The 22,498-nt window shown below is 44.2% G+C and overlaps 1 protein-coding gene across 1 annotated transcript in view; it reads left to right on the top strand.

Moving 5' to 3' along the window:
* Positions 1-22,498, top strand: part of NCKAP1 (NCK associated protein 1) — a 487,736-nt gene that overhangs the window by 439,720 nt on the left and 25,518 nt on the right. Inside the window, exons 29-30 of the mRNA XM_085648703.1 lie at positions 10,202-10,311; positions 17,892-17,981. Of these exons, the coding sequence (XP_085504829.1) occupies positions 10,202-10,311; positions 17,892-17,981 (200 nt within the window). The remainder of the gene's footprint in view (positions 1-10,201; positions 10,312-17,891; positions 17,982-22,498) is intronic.

Below are 22,498 nucleotides of genomic sequence, written 5' to 3'. Positions count from 1 at the left end.
TACTATATACAAAAACAAGGGGGCACACACACTCCGCAGCTCTCTCAGCTAGCACAGAGCATATGGAGATGGGCCATACCCCAAAAAATCTTTCTCCTAGCCCAACATTTCCCAGGAGTCCAAAACACTATGGCCGATCTGCTGAGCAGACAAACACAACAGATCCACGAGTGGGAACTCCATCTACAAGTTCTTCACCCGTAGTTTCAAATGTGGGGGCACCCACAGATAGACCTCTTCGCCACCCACGAAAACGCCAAATGCCCAAGCTTCGCCGCCAGGTATCCACACCCATCGTCCTAAGGCAATGCGATATGGATGAATTGGTCAGGCAGATTTGCGTAAGCTTTTCCGCCTCTCCCACTCATTCCATTAGTGGTGCGCAAACTACAACAACACTCCCTCACTCTCACCCTAGTAGCTCCAACTTGGGCAAGACAACCGTGGTACACCACACTGCTGGAACTATCTGTAGTACCGCACCAAAAGTTACACCTCTCTCCACGCCTCTTAACCCAGAACCATGGAGAGATCAGGCTCCGGACCCAGCTCAGCTCAACCTTGCGATCTTGCTCCTGAAATCCTAGAATTCGGTTATCTAAATCTTCCCCCTGACTGTATGAACGTCATTAGAGAAGCTAGACGACCTACCACTAGAGTTTGCTACGCAAACAAGTGGAAACGTTTTGTGGTATATTGTCACAACAATAGCTTCAATCCCCTAGATGTGTCCATTCAACACATCATAGGCTATTTACTACACCTACAAAGATGCAACCTAGCCTACACGTCTATTAGACTGCACCTTGCGGCCTATCTACAAAACAGACAACATCTATCACTCTTTAGAGTACCTGCCATAAAAGCTTTCATGGAAGGCCTCAAAAGAATATTTCCCCAGAGTGCCACCCTCACCTGTGTGGAACATAAACATCGTTCTCACCAGACTAATGGGGCCTCCCTTTGAACCTCTACACAAATGTGAACTTCAATTCCTAACATGATAAACTGCTTTCCTAGTAGCCATTACTTCCCTCAGAAGGGTCAGTGAGATACAAGCACTCGCCATTCAAGAACCTTTTCTGCAAATGCACCATAACAAGGTTGTTCTCCGTACTAATCCAAAATTCCTCCCTAAAGTCATTTCTCCCTTTCACCTAAACCAATCTGTGGAACTACCCGTATTCTTCTCGCAACCACAGACCGTTGCAGAAAGAGCTCTCCACACATTCGATGTCAAACGAGCCTTACTCTACTACATCGAGAGAACACAACCCTTTCGTAAGACCAAACAACTGTACGTTTCCTTCTCACCACCACATAAAGGGAACCCCATCTCCAAATCTGGGATAGCTAAGTGGATTGTCAAATGCATTCAGATTTGCTACCACAAAGCAAAACGAACGCTATCTGTTCCCCCTAAAGCCCACTCTACACGTAAGATAGGGGCTTCCATGGCATTCTTAGGGAACATCCCCTTAGATGATATCTGCAAAGCAGCTACATGGTCAACACCGCACACTTTCACTAAACACTATTGTGTAGATGTGCAAACTAAGCAACAAGCTAGTGTGGGCCAGGCTGTACTCAAAACATTGTTTCAAACCACTGCAACAGATACTGGTAGTCGCCGCTAAGGATGGGTACTGCTATATAATCTATGCACAGTGTGTAATCTGCTGCTCAAATGGCATATGCTACTTACCAGTATGCATCTGTTCTTGGCATGTAGCGCTGCAGATCTACACACGCCCACCCGCCTCCCCGGCTACCTTTATCTGTTGCAGTTTATCTTATTTAGATACAGCACACACGGGCATCTTCACTGATTATTACTACGTTCCATCATTTCCCTGCTGGCGAAAAACAATCTGAGGATGGAGCCGAAGCCCATGCGCAATACGGTCCAAAGGAGGAGTCACATACCTCGTGGCTTCCAAAGACTTTCCAAGAGGAAAAACAACTGCAACAGCCGAGCCCAACACCAGATGGCTATCTATGCACAGTGTGTAGATCTGCAGCTCTACATGCCAAGAACAGATGCATACTGGTAAGTAGCATTTGCCTTTAATTAAATTGTTATGGAGCTATAATGGTGCCACAAACCTGCTGGATGAAATATAGTGTACTCAAAAAACGTCCTCAGATTGCCATCAGCATGGTATTCAGCTATTGGTAACCTTGAGTGTGCTAATCATAAATAACGCTTTCCAGTATAAATGCAGTACTATGGCAGCATGGTGAATAGAAAGTAGAATAAGAAGAATTTCTTCACAGCTCAGTATTTCATTATTTGAACGAGAGCATAGATATAATAAATGTATGGGTGAAAGATTTTTCGTTCCTTTCTGTTTCTTTTTTTATAACCCAGTGTGACCTTTAAAGACCATCTTTTCTCTATCTTCATCAACACTCATCAAGCTGTGCTCTTCCATGCTTCCTTTTCTCTATTGAATGGTGTTTATCTGTTCCCTGGTATCACGGTCTCATTTTTGCTTGCTGTCAACTTCACTCACAGGCCCTTGCAACAGTTTTAACACTTGGCACCTACCTTTTAGTATTTTGATTTTTGTTTTGGAACTATGCTTTTTTTTTTAACAAAAGAACACTGGACCCCAGGTTTGATTCTTCAATTTACTTACATTTTTGTTAAAAAATGAATAAATAGCATACTACATTTATGTCATGACCTGTGCAGGTAACTACTTTTTTCCACCGCTTCTTTACTGCAGAGAAACAGGCTATATTTCTCTACAAAAGAAAACACCACATTTGATGATGTCCCCCAGAATATTACAGAGGCCACTAAAAGGGCACACTGTTACAACCTGCCTTTTCATTAGCAGATGGTATCAAATCAGTGTCAACCTTGGAGTATTGGGCAGACACATCACAATATTCTCCATGTCGGTCTTTTGATCTGGGTGGAGCAACTCTTGCTTTAAATGTTAGCAACTATGAATGCCCAGTGGGGGTTGGTCCAAGATGGCGGATTGACACCGCCGGAGTGGTGAGCACTGAAACGGGTCCAGGCGGATACCAAAACAAATGATCTGAAAATCGTGAAAACCGCGATCTTGAAAACAGCAACTGCTTTTTTCTCATATGCCGAAAAAGACTTACGTGAAACTGCAGGAACAGAGGGGCGCGCTGAATGTTGCAGCTACGGCGGATTGGTGACCACATCCTGAGTCAGCTACGGGCTGCTAGCGCTAAGAATACCGCGAAGAATACCGCGGCCTCAGCAAGTCAGGAACCTTCGCGCGGCCAGCCGAGTTGGCTGAGTCTGACAAGGTGGACAAGGTGGACGAGACTGACGGTACTCGATTGGTTTGGCTTGCGTTCCCCCGCAGCACCGGCAGCAGCACAGCCAGAGGAGACGAGTGGCAGCGGGAGCAACACGATGGCTCCAAAACCTCCTACGCGCACGACCCGCACAACAGCTGCTAGTGGGAGAGCGACGACCCCCCTGCTACTCTCAATCGCAGTCACAAACGAACTTACAACAAGTAAGAAAATTTCATGTGTTAAGAACGCAACGGATGTAGCCTTAGATGCAGAGCAATTGCATTTAGGTAAACTTGGGGAGAAATACCCGACTCAAAAGAAAAATTGTGCAGGTGATTGTGCTGCTGATAACACAGTTGATAACCTATTAGTATTTGAGGGCACTCAAGTGAGAACAGAGGAGTTTGAGAATTCTAGTGCCGCAGCACAGATCGATGATATCTTAAACACTGCAAATATGCTATTTACAGCAGACACTACTGAGTTGGCTGGCGCAGAGGAAGAGTTAACTAGTCTGTCTAAAGTTCTAACCAAAGAAGATAATGAACCAGTAGTACTGGTGAATAAATTGACTAGTTTTGATATTGATGCTGATACTAGTATGAGCACCCCTCACTTTGAAATAATTAATACAACCAGCATGCCTGCAGATAAAGGGAGCACTGAGGGCATGGGAGAAAGTGAGGGCGCTGAAAATACTGACAATACCGACATCGCAGAGACAGATGAAGAATATGTGGATCTCAACGATGTAGGTAGCAGCATGATGTTAAAAGCAACCAAAGACAAAAATAAAACACTTACCACAAAGAAATTAAAGGGCAAAAATAAGAATAAAGCTACTAAAACTACATGCAAATCCAAACCAAATGTTATGAAAATGATTGCGGAGAACAGCCCTATTAGACAATGGGTACAGGCTAAGGGTGGTGTTAAATCTATGGCAATGAGATTATCTGGTAACACCCCTAACGATCAAGACACTATCTCTAAAGACCTAAACCAGATCACTGTACCACTCAGCCCTACCCAGACCAATATCCCCAATGTAGCAAAGGCGACAAAAGCAAAGACCGATAGTTTTGATAAATCTGACCTGAATAAGGAATCGGCAGAGTCTTTGGGGTCTTTGGGGGAAAGTCTATTGGATCAGCCACACCCTTCAGTACCTTCAGTACCCTCAGTGCCTAACACGATACTTACGGAAGACAACTCCGCTTCTTTGTTAAAGAGCTGCAACAGTAGCATTAACAAGAATAACAATAGTGGCAGCAGTGGCAGTATAACCCAAGACCTAACTTTTGACTTGCCTGACACTCTAATTGGGCCTACAGATGAGGCATTAAATACTCCGACAGAAGAGAACATACAAGAATTATACACGGAAAATGCCGCTTCTTCCTTATCTAACGGGCCAACAGAATGGGATCTACAAGGGGAGGTGTCTGCTTCTTTTCAGACAATCTTACAACTCCTACATGAACAAAAACAAGAAGCTAAAGAACATTATCGGCAAATGAGGGAGGATAATAACAGAACTCAAACCTCTTTGCAAGAGATGGCGAGCAAATTGGGGTCAGTATCTCAAGATATAGAGGAACTACAGCAAAGAGTGGTAGTGACAGAGGAGAAATCACAGCGCTCTGAAATAGAAGTGAATAAACATGCCTCTCAATTAATTCAGATGCAAAATAAGCTGGAAGATTTAGAAAATAGACAGAGAAGACAGAATCTCCGTGTTTTTGGTATTGTTGAAGGAGCGGAGGGGGCGGACCCAAGAGCATATGTTACCCAACTATTTCAAAAGGCATTTCCCGACCTTTCAGATTGGGACTGGGACTCCCAGATACAACGGGCTCATCGTTTACCCCTATTCCAAAAAGATAAGAGTGGTAAATTTCCACGGCCGATTCTGATCTATATAGGCAACTATCTGCTTCGACAAGCTATTTCTCTAAAAGCACGGCCTAACACTCCAGTCACCATTGACTCTACTATCTTTTTTGTGAGATCTGATTTAAGCAAACTCACGTTAGAAAGACGATGGAAACTGAAGCAATTCATTGATCCAATTAAAAAACTTGGATATCAAGCTTATTTGCAGGAACCTGCTAAGTTGAAAGTGATTAAAAACGGCCGATCTTATTTCTTTGTGGAAGTAAATGAGGTTGAAAGTGCTATTGCCTCCTGGCGACAGGGGAAATGATTAAGCTAACAACTATGATAGTGTCTAAGGCTAATGCTAATGCTCAGTGCATACGCTTTTAGTTGATTTTTCAGTTGTATCTTGGTTAGTCTTAAAAGGTTTATATGGTAACTGAGCGATTGCTCCTATGAATATTGGGTAGCACATTGGGTAGCACAGGTTTCTTCCTCTTTCTTTCTTTTTGTGTTGCTGTTGTTTTCTTATGATTAGTGTTGAAAGCCTGGACCCTAAAAGTGTTTTATCCACTCACCGACTGCCAAGGGAACGGCAGTCAACCGAAATGGGGGGACCAGAGGGGAGCTACTGGGTGGGAAATGGGGGAGGGGAAAAAATAAAAAAATGCATCATGAGTACAAATATATCTATGTTCTTTTGGCTAAGAGAAGCTTATATGGTTTGCAAGAATGTTATGGTTTTTTTTTTTTTTTGGGTAGAAGCTCTGTCAGAATTTATAATAACAATATCAATTAAATGTATCAACTAAAACTTTTAGCTTGGAATGTGGCTGGGCTTAACAATCGGAATAAGAGGAGACTAGTATATGAGGAATTTAGGATGCATAACCCACAGATAGTGGTTATAACTGAGACTCATATTGCATATAAGGATAGACAGTTATTGAATCAGTTAGGCTATGATCTTTTGGTTTGTACAGACTTCAATGCTTCAATTCGAGGGCTGGCCATAATGAAGCATAAACAGTTTAAAATAGAAGTCATCAAAAAAATGACGGATAAAGCGGGCAGGTGGGCCATGGTACAAGTGACTTTGGAAGGCCTCAAATATATAATTTGTGGGGTTTATGCTTCAAATCAGGATGAACCGAGAATAATTGATCAGGTCAATATGGAATTACTTACTTGGGAAGGGGAACGTATAGTGTTGGGTGACTTTAATTGTGTTATGGATTATAATATGGACACAACCAGAAAGGGGGCGTTGCAAAGGATGCGTAAGACGAGGGCTGCCATCTTAGATTTGGCTAATATACATGCAATCAAGGATGCCTGGAGATATCTTCACCCACACTTAGCAGGGTATACTTACTATTCATCCGCCCATAAGCTCTGCTCGCGTATCGATATGGTTTTTGCCTCTAACTCTATACTGTCAACTAGTAAAATGTCAATATGCCCTAGGGTGACATCGGATCATAATCCGATTTCATTCATAATAGAAATTGAAACGGACAGACATCCTCCTAGACCCTTCTCTTTTCCCCGGTATCTTTTTTCTGATGCTAAGTTTGTGAGTTTGCTGAAAGGACATATAAAAGATTTTATCGATATCAATGGGTCCACTACATCTCCTCTGATGGTATGGGATGCTTGTAAGGCCAGTATCCGTGGGTTCACACAACAGTTTGTTTGGCAGCAAAATAAAATCAATAGGGTTCATAATAAAAAATTACTAGATGATATATCTAATATCGAAGAGAGGCTATCTAAGTTGCTAGTTAATTCCGCCACTACAAGGGCTAAAGAAATTGAAGATTTAAATGCAAAATTGATGGAATCAAGATTAGTTTTGAAAAATATTTTTAAGGAGAAAAGCATTTCTAAATTAGCTAAATATAGGCTAAATCAATATGAAAGTGGGGAGAGGATAGGAAAAATTTTGGCATACAAAGTGGCGGAGGATCGAGCCCAAGCGTTGATCAAGGAAATAAAAGGTGACGATGGACAATTATACCAAGATTCTAAATCAATTTTATATCAGTTTGCCACATACTATCAAGAGTTATATACGCCTGAAACAACTCCAATAGGAGATAATATAAAAGTATATCTGACAGAAAACGCTGTACAGAATATAAAGGATGAGCAAGCCGATCACTTGGAGGCAGATATAACAGCTGATGAAATACAGGCAGCTATCAATTCCCTAGCACTGGGAAAAGCTGCAGGCGAAGATTCAATCCCCATAGAACTTTATAAAAAATGCATGGAAGAATTAATTCCTTTTATGATTATGGTTATCAAAGCTATTGGTAAAGGGGAACAAGCTCCAAAGTCCTGGAATTGCACTCAAATTATATTTTTTCTTAAGAAGGGGAAACCCCCACAAGAGAGAGGGTCTTATAGACCTATATCATTAATCAATGCCGATGCAAAGATTTTTGCAAAGATACTAGCAACAAGGCTGGCGTCACTAATGCCACAGATGGTTTCACCATTTCAACACGGGTTTATCCCCAAACGGGACACTACCGCACATATTAATACTGCTATATCGGCATTTGATGTTGCTAGGACGTATCCCACCCCACTCGGAATGATCCTTTTAGATGCGGAGAAAGCTTTCGATCGCGTGGGGTGGGATTTCCTCTGGGCAGCCTTGGTTGCATTCGGCATAAAAGGCCAGTACCTAAAATGGGTTAAATCCCTATATGATCAACCAAGGGGTAAAGTATGCTATTCAGGACTGTGCTCACCTACCTTTTCAATTGAACGTGGCACTCGACAAGGGTGCCCTCTGTCTCCTTTGCTATTTGCTTTAGCAATAGAACCCTTTTTGATTGCATTGCACAAACAAGAGATGATTGTACCGTTCAAAAATGGCCTTAATGAATTAAAAATAACTGCTTACGCAGATGATGTAGCGGTTTTCTCTACAAATGTCCCTGAAGCTATATCAGGCATAGGTATTGAAGCAGATAAATATGGTATGGCATCAGGGTATAGGTTAAATATCAGCAAAACACAAATAATTACAAATTTTACTTCACTAACACCAATAGAGGGAATATGTAATGTGGCAACATATCTCGGGGTAAAAATATCTTCTAGTATTGAGTCAATAATTGCACTCAACTATGAACCTTTATTAAAAGAAACTTCTCTTCTTCTTAAGAAATGGCACAAACTTCCAATGGGGATTTTGGGGCGAATTAACTTAATTAAAATGAAGATTTTACCCAGATTTCTTTATCTTTATCGGTCCATACCCTTAAGAGTATGTAACACTTACTTTAGTAGACTGGAGGGCATCATCAGCAGCTTCATATGGGGGTATAAGAAAGCACGGCGGGCGATATCTTTGCTCAAACTCCCCTATGACCAAGGTGGACTCGGGCTACCAGACTTTAAATTATATTATTGGGCTGCTTTTTTAACTCGTTTTCGTAGCCTACTTATTTCTGACAAATGTCTTTATTTTCATAAATTTACATTAGGGGATGACGCTACTATGTTTCTGTACAGATTTAATGACCCCAACTACTTTAAACGAGTACGGTTCAAGACGATTCGGGACACAGTGAGCATCTGGCGATCTATTCTTGTTAGGAATAACATCTCCCTATTTCACACCAAAACACCACTCTGGTATAACCCAGGGTTGCCAGGTGTTTTTCATGATCTAGCTACTTCTATGCTCTCGGATAATGGCATAAATAATTTGGGAGACTTGTATGACCATACTGGATTTTTTGATTTTGAAAAGTTAAAGATGATGAATAAAGTACCAGAAAGGGCGTGGTTTAAATATAATCAGATCAAGGATTATATTACCCATAGAATAGGCCTTGATAGTATATCTGAATCCGAAATCTGGAGCTGTATGTATAGGGATTCTGACAAGGCACTGATCAGGTGTGGTTATAAGACTTTCTCTATCTTAAATAAGGATGATATTAGTAAGGTGGCAGAAAAGTGGAGCACAAAGTTGGGTGTGAATGTAACATCAGACTTAATAACTTCCTCATTAAATAGCCTAAATAATGCAGTTCAATCATCTAGTCTGAAGTTACAGCTGTTTAAAACTGTGTTTCAACTGTATTACTCACCAGACAGGATACTAAAATGGGCTTTTAATAATGATCTGAATGATCCGAATGACCGTACAAAATGTCCTAAATGTGCACTTAAGGGGGCAAATATTGTTCACATGTTTTTTTCATGCCCCGAGCTATCCATTTTCTGGAAGGATGTAGTTGGTGTTATCTCGACTAAATTGGCTAGGCCCATTTTACTTACGCCATTGGATATTTTGATCGGAGTTGTTGGGGTAAAAAATAGATCTCGTGATTTGATGAATATACTTTTCACATGTGCTAGATTAACCATTGCCAGGGCCTGGATACAAAGCCATCCCCCCACGGTTATGGAATGGTGGCTTCTGGTTAAAGACATTTACGATATGGAAAATACTTTAGCGATGACTAAGGGACTGAGGCAAAAACGAAAGATACAGGAAATTTGGGGAGTAATTATGTCTTAATAATTTAACGGAAATATTGCTTTTCTGTATTGTTTTTGATTGATGCTTTATCTTATATGAGTTAACTGACATTGTTTATATATGTAGCTGATGTTACTCATGATGCTAATAAAAAAATTTTCAAAAAAAAAAACAAATCAGTGTCAACCTTGGAGTATTGGGCAGACACATCACAATATTCTCCATGTCGGTCTTTTGATCTGGGTGGAGCAACTCTTGCTTTAAATGTTAGCAACTATGAATGCCCAGTGAGTCCACTTTATTAAACTTTTGTAAGGTGTGTAACTTTTCAAATTTCGTACAGTTTCTCCTAAATGTGCAGTTGTGTGCCACAACGTTTCCTTGTTCTGCCCCGATAAGGTTATTATTCATTGCCTCCAGGCTCTGCAGGGGTTTGGGGGGGGGAGGGGGTCTGGTTAGTAATGATTTTGTTACACAAGTAATTGTACCTGGCACCTACTAATGCACATGATTTTTTTTATTTAGGACACTGCAACAACATACATTGCTTGGCGAAAGCTATTAACCAGATTGCTGCAGCCTTGTTTACTATTCACAAAGGGAGCATTGAAGACCGCCTTAAAGAATTCCTGGCTGTGTGTATAATTTTTTTATCATTATTTTAGAAATTGGACCTGCACTAATAAACAAACACTGTTCTTCTGTGGTAAAGCTTGATGGTATGACATGAAAGATCTGTGTGTAGACTTAAGAAAGTAAATGTATTGGGGGTTGAAGTTATTTCAAAGCCAGCCTTGACAGTTTATTTGTTTATAGTACTTGTGTATCAAACCAGTTCTCCTATTGTCGTCAATATAGTCTTTTTGTGGCAACACCACTCAAGGTTCATTAGAGTTGGAGTTTAAATAATGAGCCTTATTTGGTAAGGAGCACTTGCATTTATACAGGGTCTGCGGTAAACCAAGCTACATGATTGTGGTCCCATTTACATCTGTATGTCGTCCAGGAGCATTCTGGAGACTCGCCGGGTGAAAATGGACTGTGGTGAGACTGATGGTAGACTGGTTTCAAGGGCCATGTGGCTAAATGAACAAGGCCCACGCTGTTCTGGAGAGTAGCTGTATGGACCCACACTGACCCAGAATGCTGGGTCAACACATATTCTTGTTCACAGTCAAGATATTGTTTTTAGCTATCTGATGGAAACTTCTAGCCACAGATTCTTTACCTTTGACTATCCCTGGGCGTTAGACCGGATCTGGAAGATTTTTTAATCGTCCATGCCGGAAGTGGCGTACGTGGTGCCAACCTGGCATGCTGATGTTAGTTACTTTAGCGACTTTCCACAGCAGGAGCACGGAGCCACGATGAGAACAGATCACTGGTGTGGAAAAAAACTTAGGCCCTGATACTACCATGGAAAGAGGGTTGGTGAGAAATCTGCCGCTACATAGTCTCTGCCAGATAAGGCATTACCAATTGTAAGTAACTTGTTCATCTGATAGGACTTCTAGCTGCAGATTCCTTACCTTTGAACAGATACCCAAGCAATGCCTTCCCCAGAGGTGGGTCTGCAAAGCCAATTCTAAAGCAAAAGTTGTGTAATACTGAATGGGCGAAGTGCCAGTCATGATGGACGTGAGTGTCCAGGCAGTAGTGTTTGGTAAACGTGTGCAAGAATGCCCACATTACTGCCAGACTGATATCCAAGACAGGAACACTATGGGCTCACGCAGTGGTTGTAGTCCTAGCTCTGGTGTAATGAGGACCCAAACCCTCTGGGGGTTGTGTCTTGGCCTTGCGTAGCAGAACTTGAGGCGAAGCACTATCCATCTAGAGATGGTCTGTTTCTGCACAGCCTACGTACCCGAAGAAGAGTTGATCCTCCACCCAGATGTCTTTTGTACGGTCTAGGTAGAATGGCAATACTCTTTTTTGGATCCAGACAGTGGAGTCTTTCCTCTTCTTTAGAGGGATGAGGGGGAGCAAAGAGGTTAGGCAGGGTGATGCTTTGACCTGCATGGATGGAAGTCACAACCGTTGGAAGGAAGAAGGCACGTGTTCAGAAAACCAACTTGTCAAGATGAAAGGTAGTGTATGGAGGGTATGCCGAGAGCGCCTGTAATTCACTGACCCTCCTAGCCGATGTTATGGCCACTAGAAAGACAGTTTTGATGGTCAAGAGCCTGAGATGGCAATTTTGCAGTCGCAAGCGGTGTGCACATCAAGAAGGCGAGAACCAGATTTAGATCCCACCAGGTCATAATGAATGGCTTGTGGGGAAATGTGCTGCAAGCCTATAAGAAACCTAGCCACAGCAGTTGACTTAAATAATGAAGGTTGGTCTCTCAACCGCAAAATAAGCCAAAATGGCTGAACAATAACCTTTAAAAGTGCCCAGAGTAGAGCCCTACTGGGCTAAATAGAGTGCAAATAGAAGAACCTGGGATAGAGGTGCATAAAGGGGGTCGATATTGTGCCAATCCCACCATGTCACAAACATCTCTCAGCAGCAGGCGTATACCGACTTGGTGGAGGAACGCCTGGCTGCCAGAATAACATCACAGACTTTGGGAGGAAGGCCAATAGTGCATAACCCTCCCCTACTGCTGTGACATAAGATCCTCTCGATGGGGCAACCTGATCGGAGAACTGCTTGTCGTGCTCAACAGCTCTGGATACCATATTCTCTGTGCCCAATCCATAGCCACATGAATAACTTGGGACCAGTCGTTCCTGATCTTCTTGAGAACTCTGGGTAGGAGTGGTATTGGCGGACAGGAGTGCAGGAGGCTGGAGCTCCAATCAAGGAAAAAAGCATCTCTGAACGAGAGTCATCTTGGAAACTCTTGTGAGCAAAACTACTGACATTTCGCATTCTCGGCAGTGGCGAACAGATCTAAACAAGGCTTTACCGACTGCTGAAAGAGTCTTCGCACCACCTCCGTATGGAGACGCCATTCATGATTAGCTAGGCATCTTCAGCTGAGTTTGTCCGCATTGGCGTTGAGAGAGCCCACCACGCATTGAACCTTCTTTTTTAGGAAGAAATTGAGAGGTCTCAGGTCTAGGATAAGACAAAGGCCTCCGTCCTTATTGGGCACCAGCAAATAGCGAGAATAGCAACCAAAACTTATTTCTGATGTACCCTCTTGATGGCTCCTTTAGCTAACATAGTCAGCACTTCCTGGCGAAGCAAGGAGGTGGTCCTCCGTCAGCCAGTCGTTAGTGGGTGGCATGGGTGAAGAGGTAGTTACAAAGGGAAGGGAGTAGCACCTTTGGACTATTTGCAAAGCCCAATGGTCCGATGTTATTGACTGCCAGTGGTGCTGGTGATGGCGTATCCTGCCTCCCATTGGGTGTCCATGATGGTCGAAGGGCAAACTAATGGGGTTTGGAAGCTGTTGGTGGCAGGGATGGGGGTTGGTAGACTCATCGACCTCTGGTTGCCTGTACCGCGTGGTTTGTGGGACCTGCGTCCTTGGCCACGAAAAGGCTAGGAAACCTGTTGGGTGTTGTGGCTGGGAGGGTATAGATGCGGCTGGAATTCCCTTCCGTGCCCACGAAAGGGGGCTAAAGGCAGACTGTGAGTGATAAGGGGCCATGGATAAGCCCAAGGACCTGGCCGGCTCCAGTGTGATCACTCTTCTCTCCAAAAATGCGAGAGCCATCAAAGGGCATGTCCATAAGCGAGGCTTGAACATCCCCTATGAAAAGCCAGTTGTTCTCAGCCAGGCATGGCGCCACAGGGCCACGGACAATTAAACTGCTCTACCAGCAAGACGGTCGTGTCAATTCCACATCGTATGGTGAACTTTGTGGTGTTTCTCAGCAATAGCTTGGATGAGTATTGCTCGGCCTTCTCCTAGACCATAGGCAGCAGTTGCGAAACCGAATCCCAGATCATATGGTAATATCTGCCCTAAAGGCATGCGATGTTCACCATCCACAGTGTAAGGCATGTGGAAGAGAATGTCCTCTTTCCAAAGGTATCCAGCATTTTGGATTCCCTATCCAGTGGAGTGATAGGGATCGCACTGCAGTTGATATCAGAAGAGGAAGCTCAGACCACCAAGCTCTCCGCGTTGGGGTGCTGAGTTAGGAAACTAGGGTCTCCAGGAGCGGGGCGATGGCAGGGGGCAATTGTCCTATGCACAGGAGCCCCTTTGCAGGGCTTGGACCAGGTCACAAGAATAATGTCAGTAAGGGTTTCATTGAATGGCAGTAAGAGTTTGGAGATGGTGACACCCACCTAAAGCACTTCCATCAAGACGTTTGGATTGACAGCCACAGAGGCAGGTTTAGGTGCAAGATCTCAGCACCACCATAGCAAAAGAAGCTCCTCCTCCTTAGCCACGGTAGAAGGAAAGACCAGACCAGTGTCAGGCGAAGTGTCTAGCCCACTGGCTGCTTCCAATTCCTCATACCAGTTTTCCTCCTCATCTAAGGGATGTTGGTAACCATAAGGGTCCTCAGACCCCTCCCATTCCTCTCCCTTATCAGGCCTATAAATAGGAAAAGGCACTGGCTCCCCTCCGGAGAAAATGGTCGACACCGGAACTGGTGTCGGGCAACATCCATCCAGCTTTGTAGTAGTCAGGAATGGTCTGGATAGTGGCGCCAAGAGCCGATGGCTCTGCTCTGAATCCAGCAATTGGTCCATTAGGCCCAACTGGCATCAAGGGCGAAACCGACAGCGGTGATCCACTAGGGGCCATTCCCGAACGTGTGGAGCCCAAAGGTGCTCCAGAAGGGTCGGCTGCCAAATTATGAGGTGCATGGCCTCATAAAATTCTTTGCGCATGGTTTTGGGCACTCTGTCTCCTGGAAAGTTAGGGAAGTCCAGAGCAGGTGATTTGGGGCGCTGTGAAGTTGAAGACCTCTTCGAATTCTTGGATTATTTAATGCTTGTGGGAATTACTCTGTTTCCCGGATGATTTGAAGTGTGACAACGATCTCCGGGTGCGGCTCCACGAATTATCCTGTGACTTTCCGCGCTACTGCGATTTTGAGCATCACTGAGTAATCCAGCAGCGAGGAGCTTGAGGGATCGCTCCCTCAACATTAGTGCTTAATTTGAGCCAGTGGTTTCCAGTGCTCGGCACCTACATCAAATTGTCAACATCGGCACTTATGATAGTCTGCAACATGGTGGCGCTCTTTGTCTAATTTAGAGACAGCATAACAACAGTTGTCTGTTTATTCAATTTGTTCATTCAGTGCACCTTAAAATTGCTAATAGCTGCCTTTCAAGCCATTCCTATAGCTTTGGGCACAAGGAATAATCTGAATTGTCACATTTGGAGAAGTATGATGCTTAGTAGCTGTGTTGGTACTCTCATTGTCTGCGATGGCAGGGGCAAGCTGCAGTGTGCCTCCTGACAAGGGCCCGACACTTAATTTTCCACAAAGTAAGCCCTGCTCAGCACCTTTGGGTGCATGGCGGGGCAGTCCTCACAGGTTTTAGAGTCGTGATCATGCTCCAAACACCACAAACACAACAAGTGGGGATTTGTGACAGGCTCCACTTGGTTTGAAACCAGTCAGTTTCTTGAGTGCCATCCTTCACACAAGAAAAGAAAAACTCTTTAAAAGAGTTGACAAAAAGTCTTAAAAATCCAGTCAAAAAATGACTGAGGGTAGCACAGACAGGGTCAGCACCATCTTGCGCGTAAAGGAAAGAACAGACGTCAGCTCGCAGGGTGGCACCTATATAGGTACCACACCCGTCGCTTCCGGTGCAGACGACGCCACTGCAGATACGGATGACGCCACCTACCTGTATGTAGGGGTACTGCTCAAAAATCTTCCGGATCCAGTTTGACTCCTGGGCATATTCTAAGGTAAGGAATCTACAGCTAGACAGTCTCTACCACATAAGGCATTACCAAAAGTAAGTAACGTGTTCTCTACACCATGCCTCCTGAGTAGAGTGAGCAGGACACTAAGGAATTAGGAGGTTTTTTAAATAGCATGCACAGTTATTTTCTACATGACCTGACACAAGGGTTATAAACATGGAGTTCGCACTTCTGGACTCCATTCTGCTTAGAAATTTGAATAGCCTAAGAGTTATCGCTCAAGGTATTGAGACTTTCTGCTGAAGGACAAATTCAAAATGTTCACATTGGCTGAGATTCTATCTGCGCTGGAAGCAGAAATCTGGATGATGACTCTCAAATTGCCACAGACATAACCTGCGGTTCAAGGTGGGCCAGGAACACTTTCAATTTACCATACTCCGGTTTGACTTGATCTCCGGCCTGTTGGGTGTTCACTAAAGTAATGGCAGTGGTTGTTGACAATCTTTTTAGCTCAGGGTTCCTGTATTTCCATACCTCAACAGCAGCTGTGTTGGGACATGCAGTCATATGTACCTCTGAACGACTGCAGAACTCTTAACTTCATTGGGTTTCACCATAAACAAGCCAAAGTTTCTCCTGATTACCTCAGAGATTTCCATTCATTGGTACAATCCTGGACACAGTGAAGTTCAAGGCCTTCACCACACCGAGTCTGGGACATTGAGGTTATGATCCCAGTGTTTGTACTTTGGTCCTGGGTCACTGTGGCTCTGAAGCTTCTTGGTCTTCTGGCCACATGCATTCTTCTTGTTCGCAACACCAGGTGGCACATTTAGGCCATTCATTGGCATCTGAAATCCCAGAGGGCCCAGTTGTGAGTCAGCCACTCTAACTCCATTCGAGTCTTGGGAGAAATGGCCCAAGATGTGTGGCAGTGGTTGACCAATCCCAGTCTGTCCAGTAGCAGACCACTCTCCCTTCCTTAACAGGTGCTCATTGCTGTGATTGGATTGCATTGGGGGCAATGGGGCTCATCTAAGTGAGGTGCGGATCAGCGGCCTCTGGTCTCCAGCAGAGAACATGGTTCCATATGAATGTTCTGGAGCATGAGGTAATTTGTTTGCTCCTAATAGCTTTCCTGTTGTCTATCGGTGGAGGTTCTCAAGAACAACACCACCACCATGTGGTACTGCAACAAACAGGCTGGAGTGTGTGTCCTAGGTGATATGCAAAGAGGCTTTAAGTGTCTGGAGGTGGCTGGAGCAGCAGAACATCTTTCTACTAGCCAACCACCTGGGAGGGTCACTGAATGCCAGATCAAACCAATTGAGCAGACGTCTGGCAGATCATGATGGACTGCATCCCAAAGTGGCAAAGGGCATATTAGATCAGTAGGTAGAGCTCTGGCTAGATCAGTCCACCACCACATAAAATGCTTAGTGTCGATGGTTTTCTGGGTTTGCGTTTCCACAAGTGCAATCATTTTGGTTGGAATGGAGCAAGAGACTACTCTACACCTTCCTATCACTACTTCTCCTAACCAGAGTTCTGAAGAGGATCAATAAAGATAAGCCCAAGTCATCCTAATTGCCCCAGACTGTGCCAGGATTGTGTTGCACTAAGTACCCCAGAGCTTGAGAATCTGTTATTCGATCAGACTATCACTTTGGGTGGATCTCGTGTCTCCAGCAACAGTGCAGGGTCCTTCATCCGAGCCGCCACAACTTGCTCCTCCTAGTATGCAGATTGAGCTGTGGCAATGGACTGCATTTTTTTGCCTCACTGAAATCCTCGCTGCCAGATAGTTCCATGAAACCCATCTATGCTGGGCACTGGGACAAATTTCCCGGGATGATACCACCCTTACAACCGAAGCTTTCAGACATTTTTTTGTTCTTTCTTTACCCAAGCAAGACCTTGCTTTGGGCACTGGAAAATAATATTTGTTGACCCTTTTTGCATTTCTGTATTTTCCAAACAAGCCGTACTTGTTGAAATCATCAGTTGTGATGCAGTTAATTAAACATTTGAGACACGTTCCCTTGCAAACATATTATTTAAATGCCACATGTTAATCACAATGTGATTCAGTCTTACTTGGACCCAATGCCTTTCTTAATCCGAATATCCCATCCTGAAGTATTCTTAATCATCTAATCCATAAAATAATGCATTACATTTTCCTGATTAATATTAGTTTTTGGCTGTAGGAGCCGTATTATGTTGTATTCTTTGTTCTGTGTTCACCATCAGGCCACATTTTAATATTTCTAGTGGGATCCATTGAAGTTATTCAAAATAATGCTACAGTCAACCAATATTTAAACATAAATATTATTCATGCTCAAAGTAACAGGTGATCAACTTGAAAATAGACAGGACAAACACTTTTTAATATTTTTTTTTTCCAGCTTGCATCCTCAAGTTTACTGAAAATTGGCCAGGAAACAGATAAAACAACTACGAGGAACCGAGAATCTGTGTATCTACTTCTTGACATGGTAGGTTTGTTTCTGTGTTGTGAAATAAACATCAACATGTCAGCTATCCATTACACTTTCTTATGTTTGTATATGCAGTCATATATCCATTGTTAACACAAATTTGTTTCCAAACTTGTTAGGCCGGTTGACCATTGGTGGCAGAGAAGGGTCCCCACATAGTAATCCCTGATAGGAGCAGATTAGGCGCGGCCTACAAGGACATCTTCCCACTGCTGATGTGTGACTGGCCTGTCTCAGTGAAAGTGTCTTTACTGAGAGACATATGAGGACTGCACACTGGGGCCTCCTTCGTTGATACCCTAAAAGCAATAGACTTTGTCTCAGTAGTGCATTGATTTGGACCCGGGGAGGAGTGAGGGTCTGGGGGACTGGGAACGTGTAGTGTGAACCCCTCCCACACCCAACGGATCCACCTTTAGAAGAAAAACAAGGTTCAGCACAGAAAGAAACTTTATATACCTCAGACATCCTTTATAGAAACTGGTGGTGTTTCCTTGTGAAATAAGACAGTGAGGGTCATCCGCAAGCAGCTAAGCCCTCATGAACAGCGTCCAGATGAGCTGAAGGTCCCAGGAAAGTAAGTAAGTGGTCAATGTTTTGTCTCAGTAGTGCTTAGATTTAGACCAGGAGTATAGTGAGGGACTGGGGACTGGGGACTGTGAAGGTGTAGTGGGTGCTTTTATCCCCCACCACCCAAAAAATCCATCTCTGGAGAAAAATAAGTTCCAGCACAAAAACAGACCTGGCATACTTCAATCATCCCTCACAAAAACTGCTTGTGTTCAAATATTTAATTGTATTTGGATAAAAAGAAATACAATTTCGAAGTAACAGCGATACATAAAAATCAGAAATTGATGCATACAGGTAAGGAGTTAAAAAGTAAAAATGGGTTACATGACGAGCAATATTTGAGCTAGGATAAAAATGATAGAAAGTTATCATATACAAAGGATCATGTAAATATCATGACAGATAACAGGTATTTCCAATTCATCAAGTAGTAATTATAATCCCAAGGAAGATGGAACAGAAGAAAGATCATTATATGGCTCAGTAAAGTCATATATGACAGAATGTGTATCGCTTGGTAAATAGAACACATCAGTAAGGGGAAAGAAATGAGAAGGGAAAGAGAAAGAATAGGAGAGGAGGAGGAAAGGATATTAGGAGGGAGGAGGGTGCAATGGGAGATCTGCCACACATATAATGGCTAAATCAAGAGAGAGACCCAATAAGATGTTGAGCTACCAAGCCCCGAGTAGAAAAGACCATATAATTATCCAAAGAATGCCATACATTGCTAGCAATTGAAGGTGGATAATGTTTTCTTTCAATAAGAGTATGAGCTCTACGAAGATATGACACCCAAGTCCACCAAGTATGGTGAGATAAAAGATTTCAATTCTGGGTGTATAATTTTAACTGCCATGGATAAAAGCAAATCGAATAGCTCCAAATCTGTATTATCAAGAGGTAAAGCGGGAACTAAAGCCCATGGACTCAGCATAATCATATGAAGAGAAAGAGTTATAGGTGTATTAAAGATTATAGACAACTGCTGGTGTACCCTCTGAAATGGGGAAACCGTGGGTCACCTGCTAGCCGCCACAGCCTCATGAAAAGAATCCAGACGAGCTGAAGGTCTTGGGAAGGTGTGGGATTTGTAATACTCAAGAATCACAGCACCTTGTAGTTCAAGCATTGTGGCACAGGGCAAACTAACTCAAAATTGTGGACAGAGGGGGCGGATGAATCATGTCTAGTGACCATTGAACCTAAGGTAATATATTTAAGCTCTATATAAGTATATGCATTTCTTGGAACACCATGCTGAAGACTAACAGCTGCTTTAGAAGGAAAAATATCAGGGGATCAGTCTCCTTGAAAAGGTAGCAGGGCCTAGTTCCGAGTTGTTTTCTTGTGAAATAGGTAAGCAAAATGATGATCCTAAATGGCACTATCAACACGCCGAAGTCACACCTGACCCCCTTCTCAGGCACTCCGTTTCATTTGAGGCATTCTGGACACAGTGCTTCTCTGCACCAATGCTCCGGAGCACTGAGCCAAGGATATTCAGGCTATGATTTTGACACTTCAGCCTCTCTCCTGGATTTCGGTGAGACTAACTCTGAGGCTGCTGGATCTCATGGCCTCCTGCATCCTGCTGTTGAAGCATGCCCGATGGCACATGCGGGCTCTGCAGTGACACCTGAAATCCCAGTGGGTGCAGCATCAGGGAAATCTCACTGACCTGATTCAGATTTTAGAGGGGACTGCACAATATCTGCAGTAGTGGCTGACAAACTGCGATTGGCCATGCGGCAGAGCCCTCTCCCTTCCCCACCCGGAGCTGACACTGGTGGCCGATATATCACTTCTGGGTTGGGGTGGCCATCTGGGAGATGTGGAGATCCGAAGCCTCGGGTCTCCAGCTGAGCCCCAGCTCCACATCAAACTTCTGGAGCTGAGGTCGGTTTGTTTGGCATTGAAAGCCTTCCTTCCCTTCATCAAAGGAAGGCTGGTTCAGGTGTGTTTTTTCATTTCCTCACAAAGTACATTTATATAAGCCAGGTTAGATTATTATAACACCATCTACTTGGAGTTACCCGATTGTACTTTTTTTTTTAAAACTCTTAACATGTCCAGAACTACCAGCTAGATTAGCATTGGGTCTGAAAGCCAGAGATCTGATTTCCCATGCGTAGGCTTTCCTTCACTTAGTCCCCATGAAGGAGCAGATTGTTTTTTAATCACTGTATCTGATAGAGACATCTAGCCGCAGATTCCTTACCTTTGAATTCTGTCTGATCTAGAATATTTTTCAGCAGCTTCTCTGTGTATCCATAGAAGGCGTTGCGCGACTCCGTAGTGATGACGTCCACCAGATGTGACGTCGACGCAGTCCATATAATTCCCCCTTCTGACGCCTGACGTCCGTTTCTTCTTTTCCACTCTTAAGACGCGGATCCGGAACAGCGGTTCCTCATGCTGTTTTTTGGCCTGCCTCAGCATTTGTTGTCGAGGGAACAGTGTGCCTTTTTCGTCTCATGCCCTTTGGGTTCAAACCTTATGGGTCCTGTGGTAGGCAGATGTCAGTCACTGACCCTCATTCTGTTTGTATGTGGTGCTTTGGGGGAGTACCACGACTCCGAGGAGTGCGACTCCTGTCGTCGCCTTCACTCTGAGGCATTGCGGGAATGGCGCATGAAGCTCCTGGTGGCGTCGTCCTCTGTCTCGCTTGCGGTCTGGGGAAGAATCGTGGGACTGCTCCAGAAGCCATTCTCGCAGACGTCCTTCACCCTCAGCTTTGACAGGTACACCAAAACTCAGGCAATCAAAGTAGTGCCATCCCCCGACTTCACCGTGTAGGCCCTGTGTTTCCAACGCCCCCTCCCATCCTCCTGCTGAGGAGTCGGTGCAAGGGTCCACCCCGCGCCTCCTTGATTTCCCTGGAGACGGGGCGTCTCTTGCCCAGATTCAGCAGTACTATGCTTCCGTGCATGCAATCTTTGGGGCCTCACCTCCATCTGGCACGTTTTTGAGCCCCACGAAGGCACGGAGAGCCTTAACTGAATGGCGGATTCGCCCATGGTATCAGTTAGGCCCTCTGAATCCGTACTCGTATCCCTGTTGGCTGTGGTGCACAGCCCTTTGAGGTTCCCACCTGCAATGCTGGAGTTCGTTCAGCCGACAGCGATGTCTGGAGTGGTGATCAACGCTGCACCATTCACCCTCTCTGAATCCGAGACGAGTCAGCATCGATGCTGGACGGCATGGAGTGCGGTGCCAGGGGGGATGTTTGGCACAAACACCTTCCCTCCTGCTTCTGAAGACCCCTTACTATTACGACGGCACAGGTTTGTAGGAGTGAAGGAGAGGAGCTGGAGTGTGTGAACCCAATGGGTGTGGCTATCCAGGGTAGAGGGTAGTAGTTGGCTTTTTAGATGTCATCAGTGATGTCATGAGTGATGTCACTGACCATAAATGATGTAATATGTGAGTCCATAAGCAGTGCATTGCAGGGGCGTGAGTTATAGTTAGCTCAGCTAACTATAACTGCTGATTTTCTCTGGTTTTGTACAGGTCAAATGTCAGCCTAACTAGAACGTCCCTGTAACCTTTGTTTTTTCAGTGAACTCCTAAGATTTTTAATAATTCTATCTCCTAACTATAACGTTCCAGTAAACTTATTTTTTTCAGTGAAATTCTTTGGTTATTTTAACTATTAGTCACGTTTCTAGAGTGGTGGAGAAAGGGGGCGGGGCCTCTGACCAGCTCTCACAAATCCGCTGTCTCACACTTACTAGCGGTAATAGGAGGACTTCTTGGCCCCTAAGAACTCTTAGCTTCCAGGAGAGCAAAATGCTCTTGCCGGGTCAAAGTGGAGCACATTTTGCTATGGCTTCTTCCGCCAAGCCATTGCAAACATCTATGTCCCAGGAGTGGGCACCCCAGAACATAGCCAAAGCCGGCCTGAGGGGTGGCGGTCCCCAGGGCCATGTATGGCTCCA

The sequence above is a fragment of the Triturus cristatus genome, chromosome 3_2 (genome assembly GCF_964204655.1).
Source record: "Triturus cristatus chromosome 3_2, aTriCri1.1, whole genome shotgun sequence".
NCBI classification, from domain to species: Eukaryota; Metazoa; Chordata; class Amphibia; order Caudata; family Salamandridae; genus Triturus; species Triturus cristatus.
Note: the sequence above shows the minus strand (reverse complement) of the source record. Positions and strands in the feature narration are given on the sequence as shown.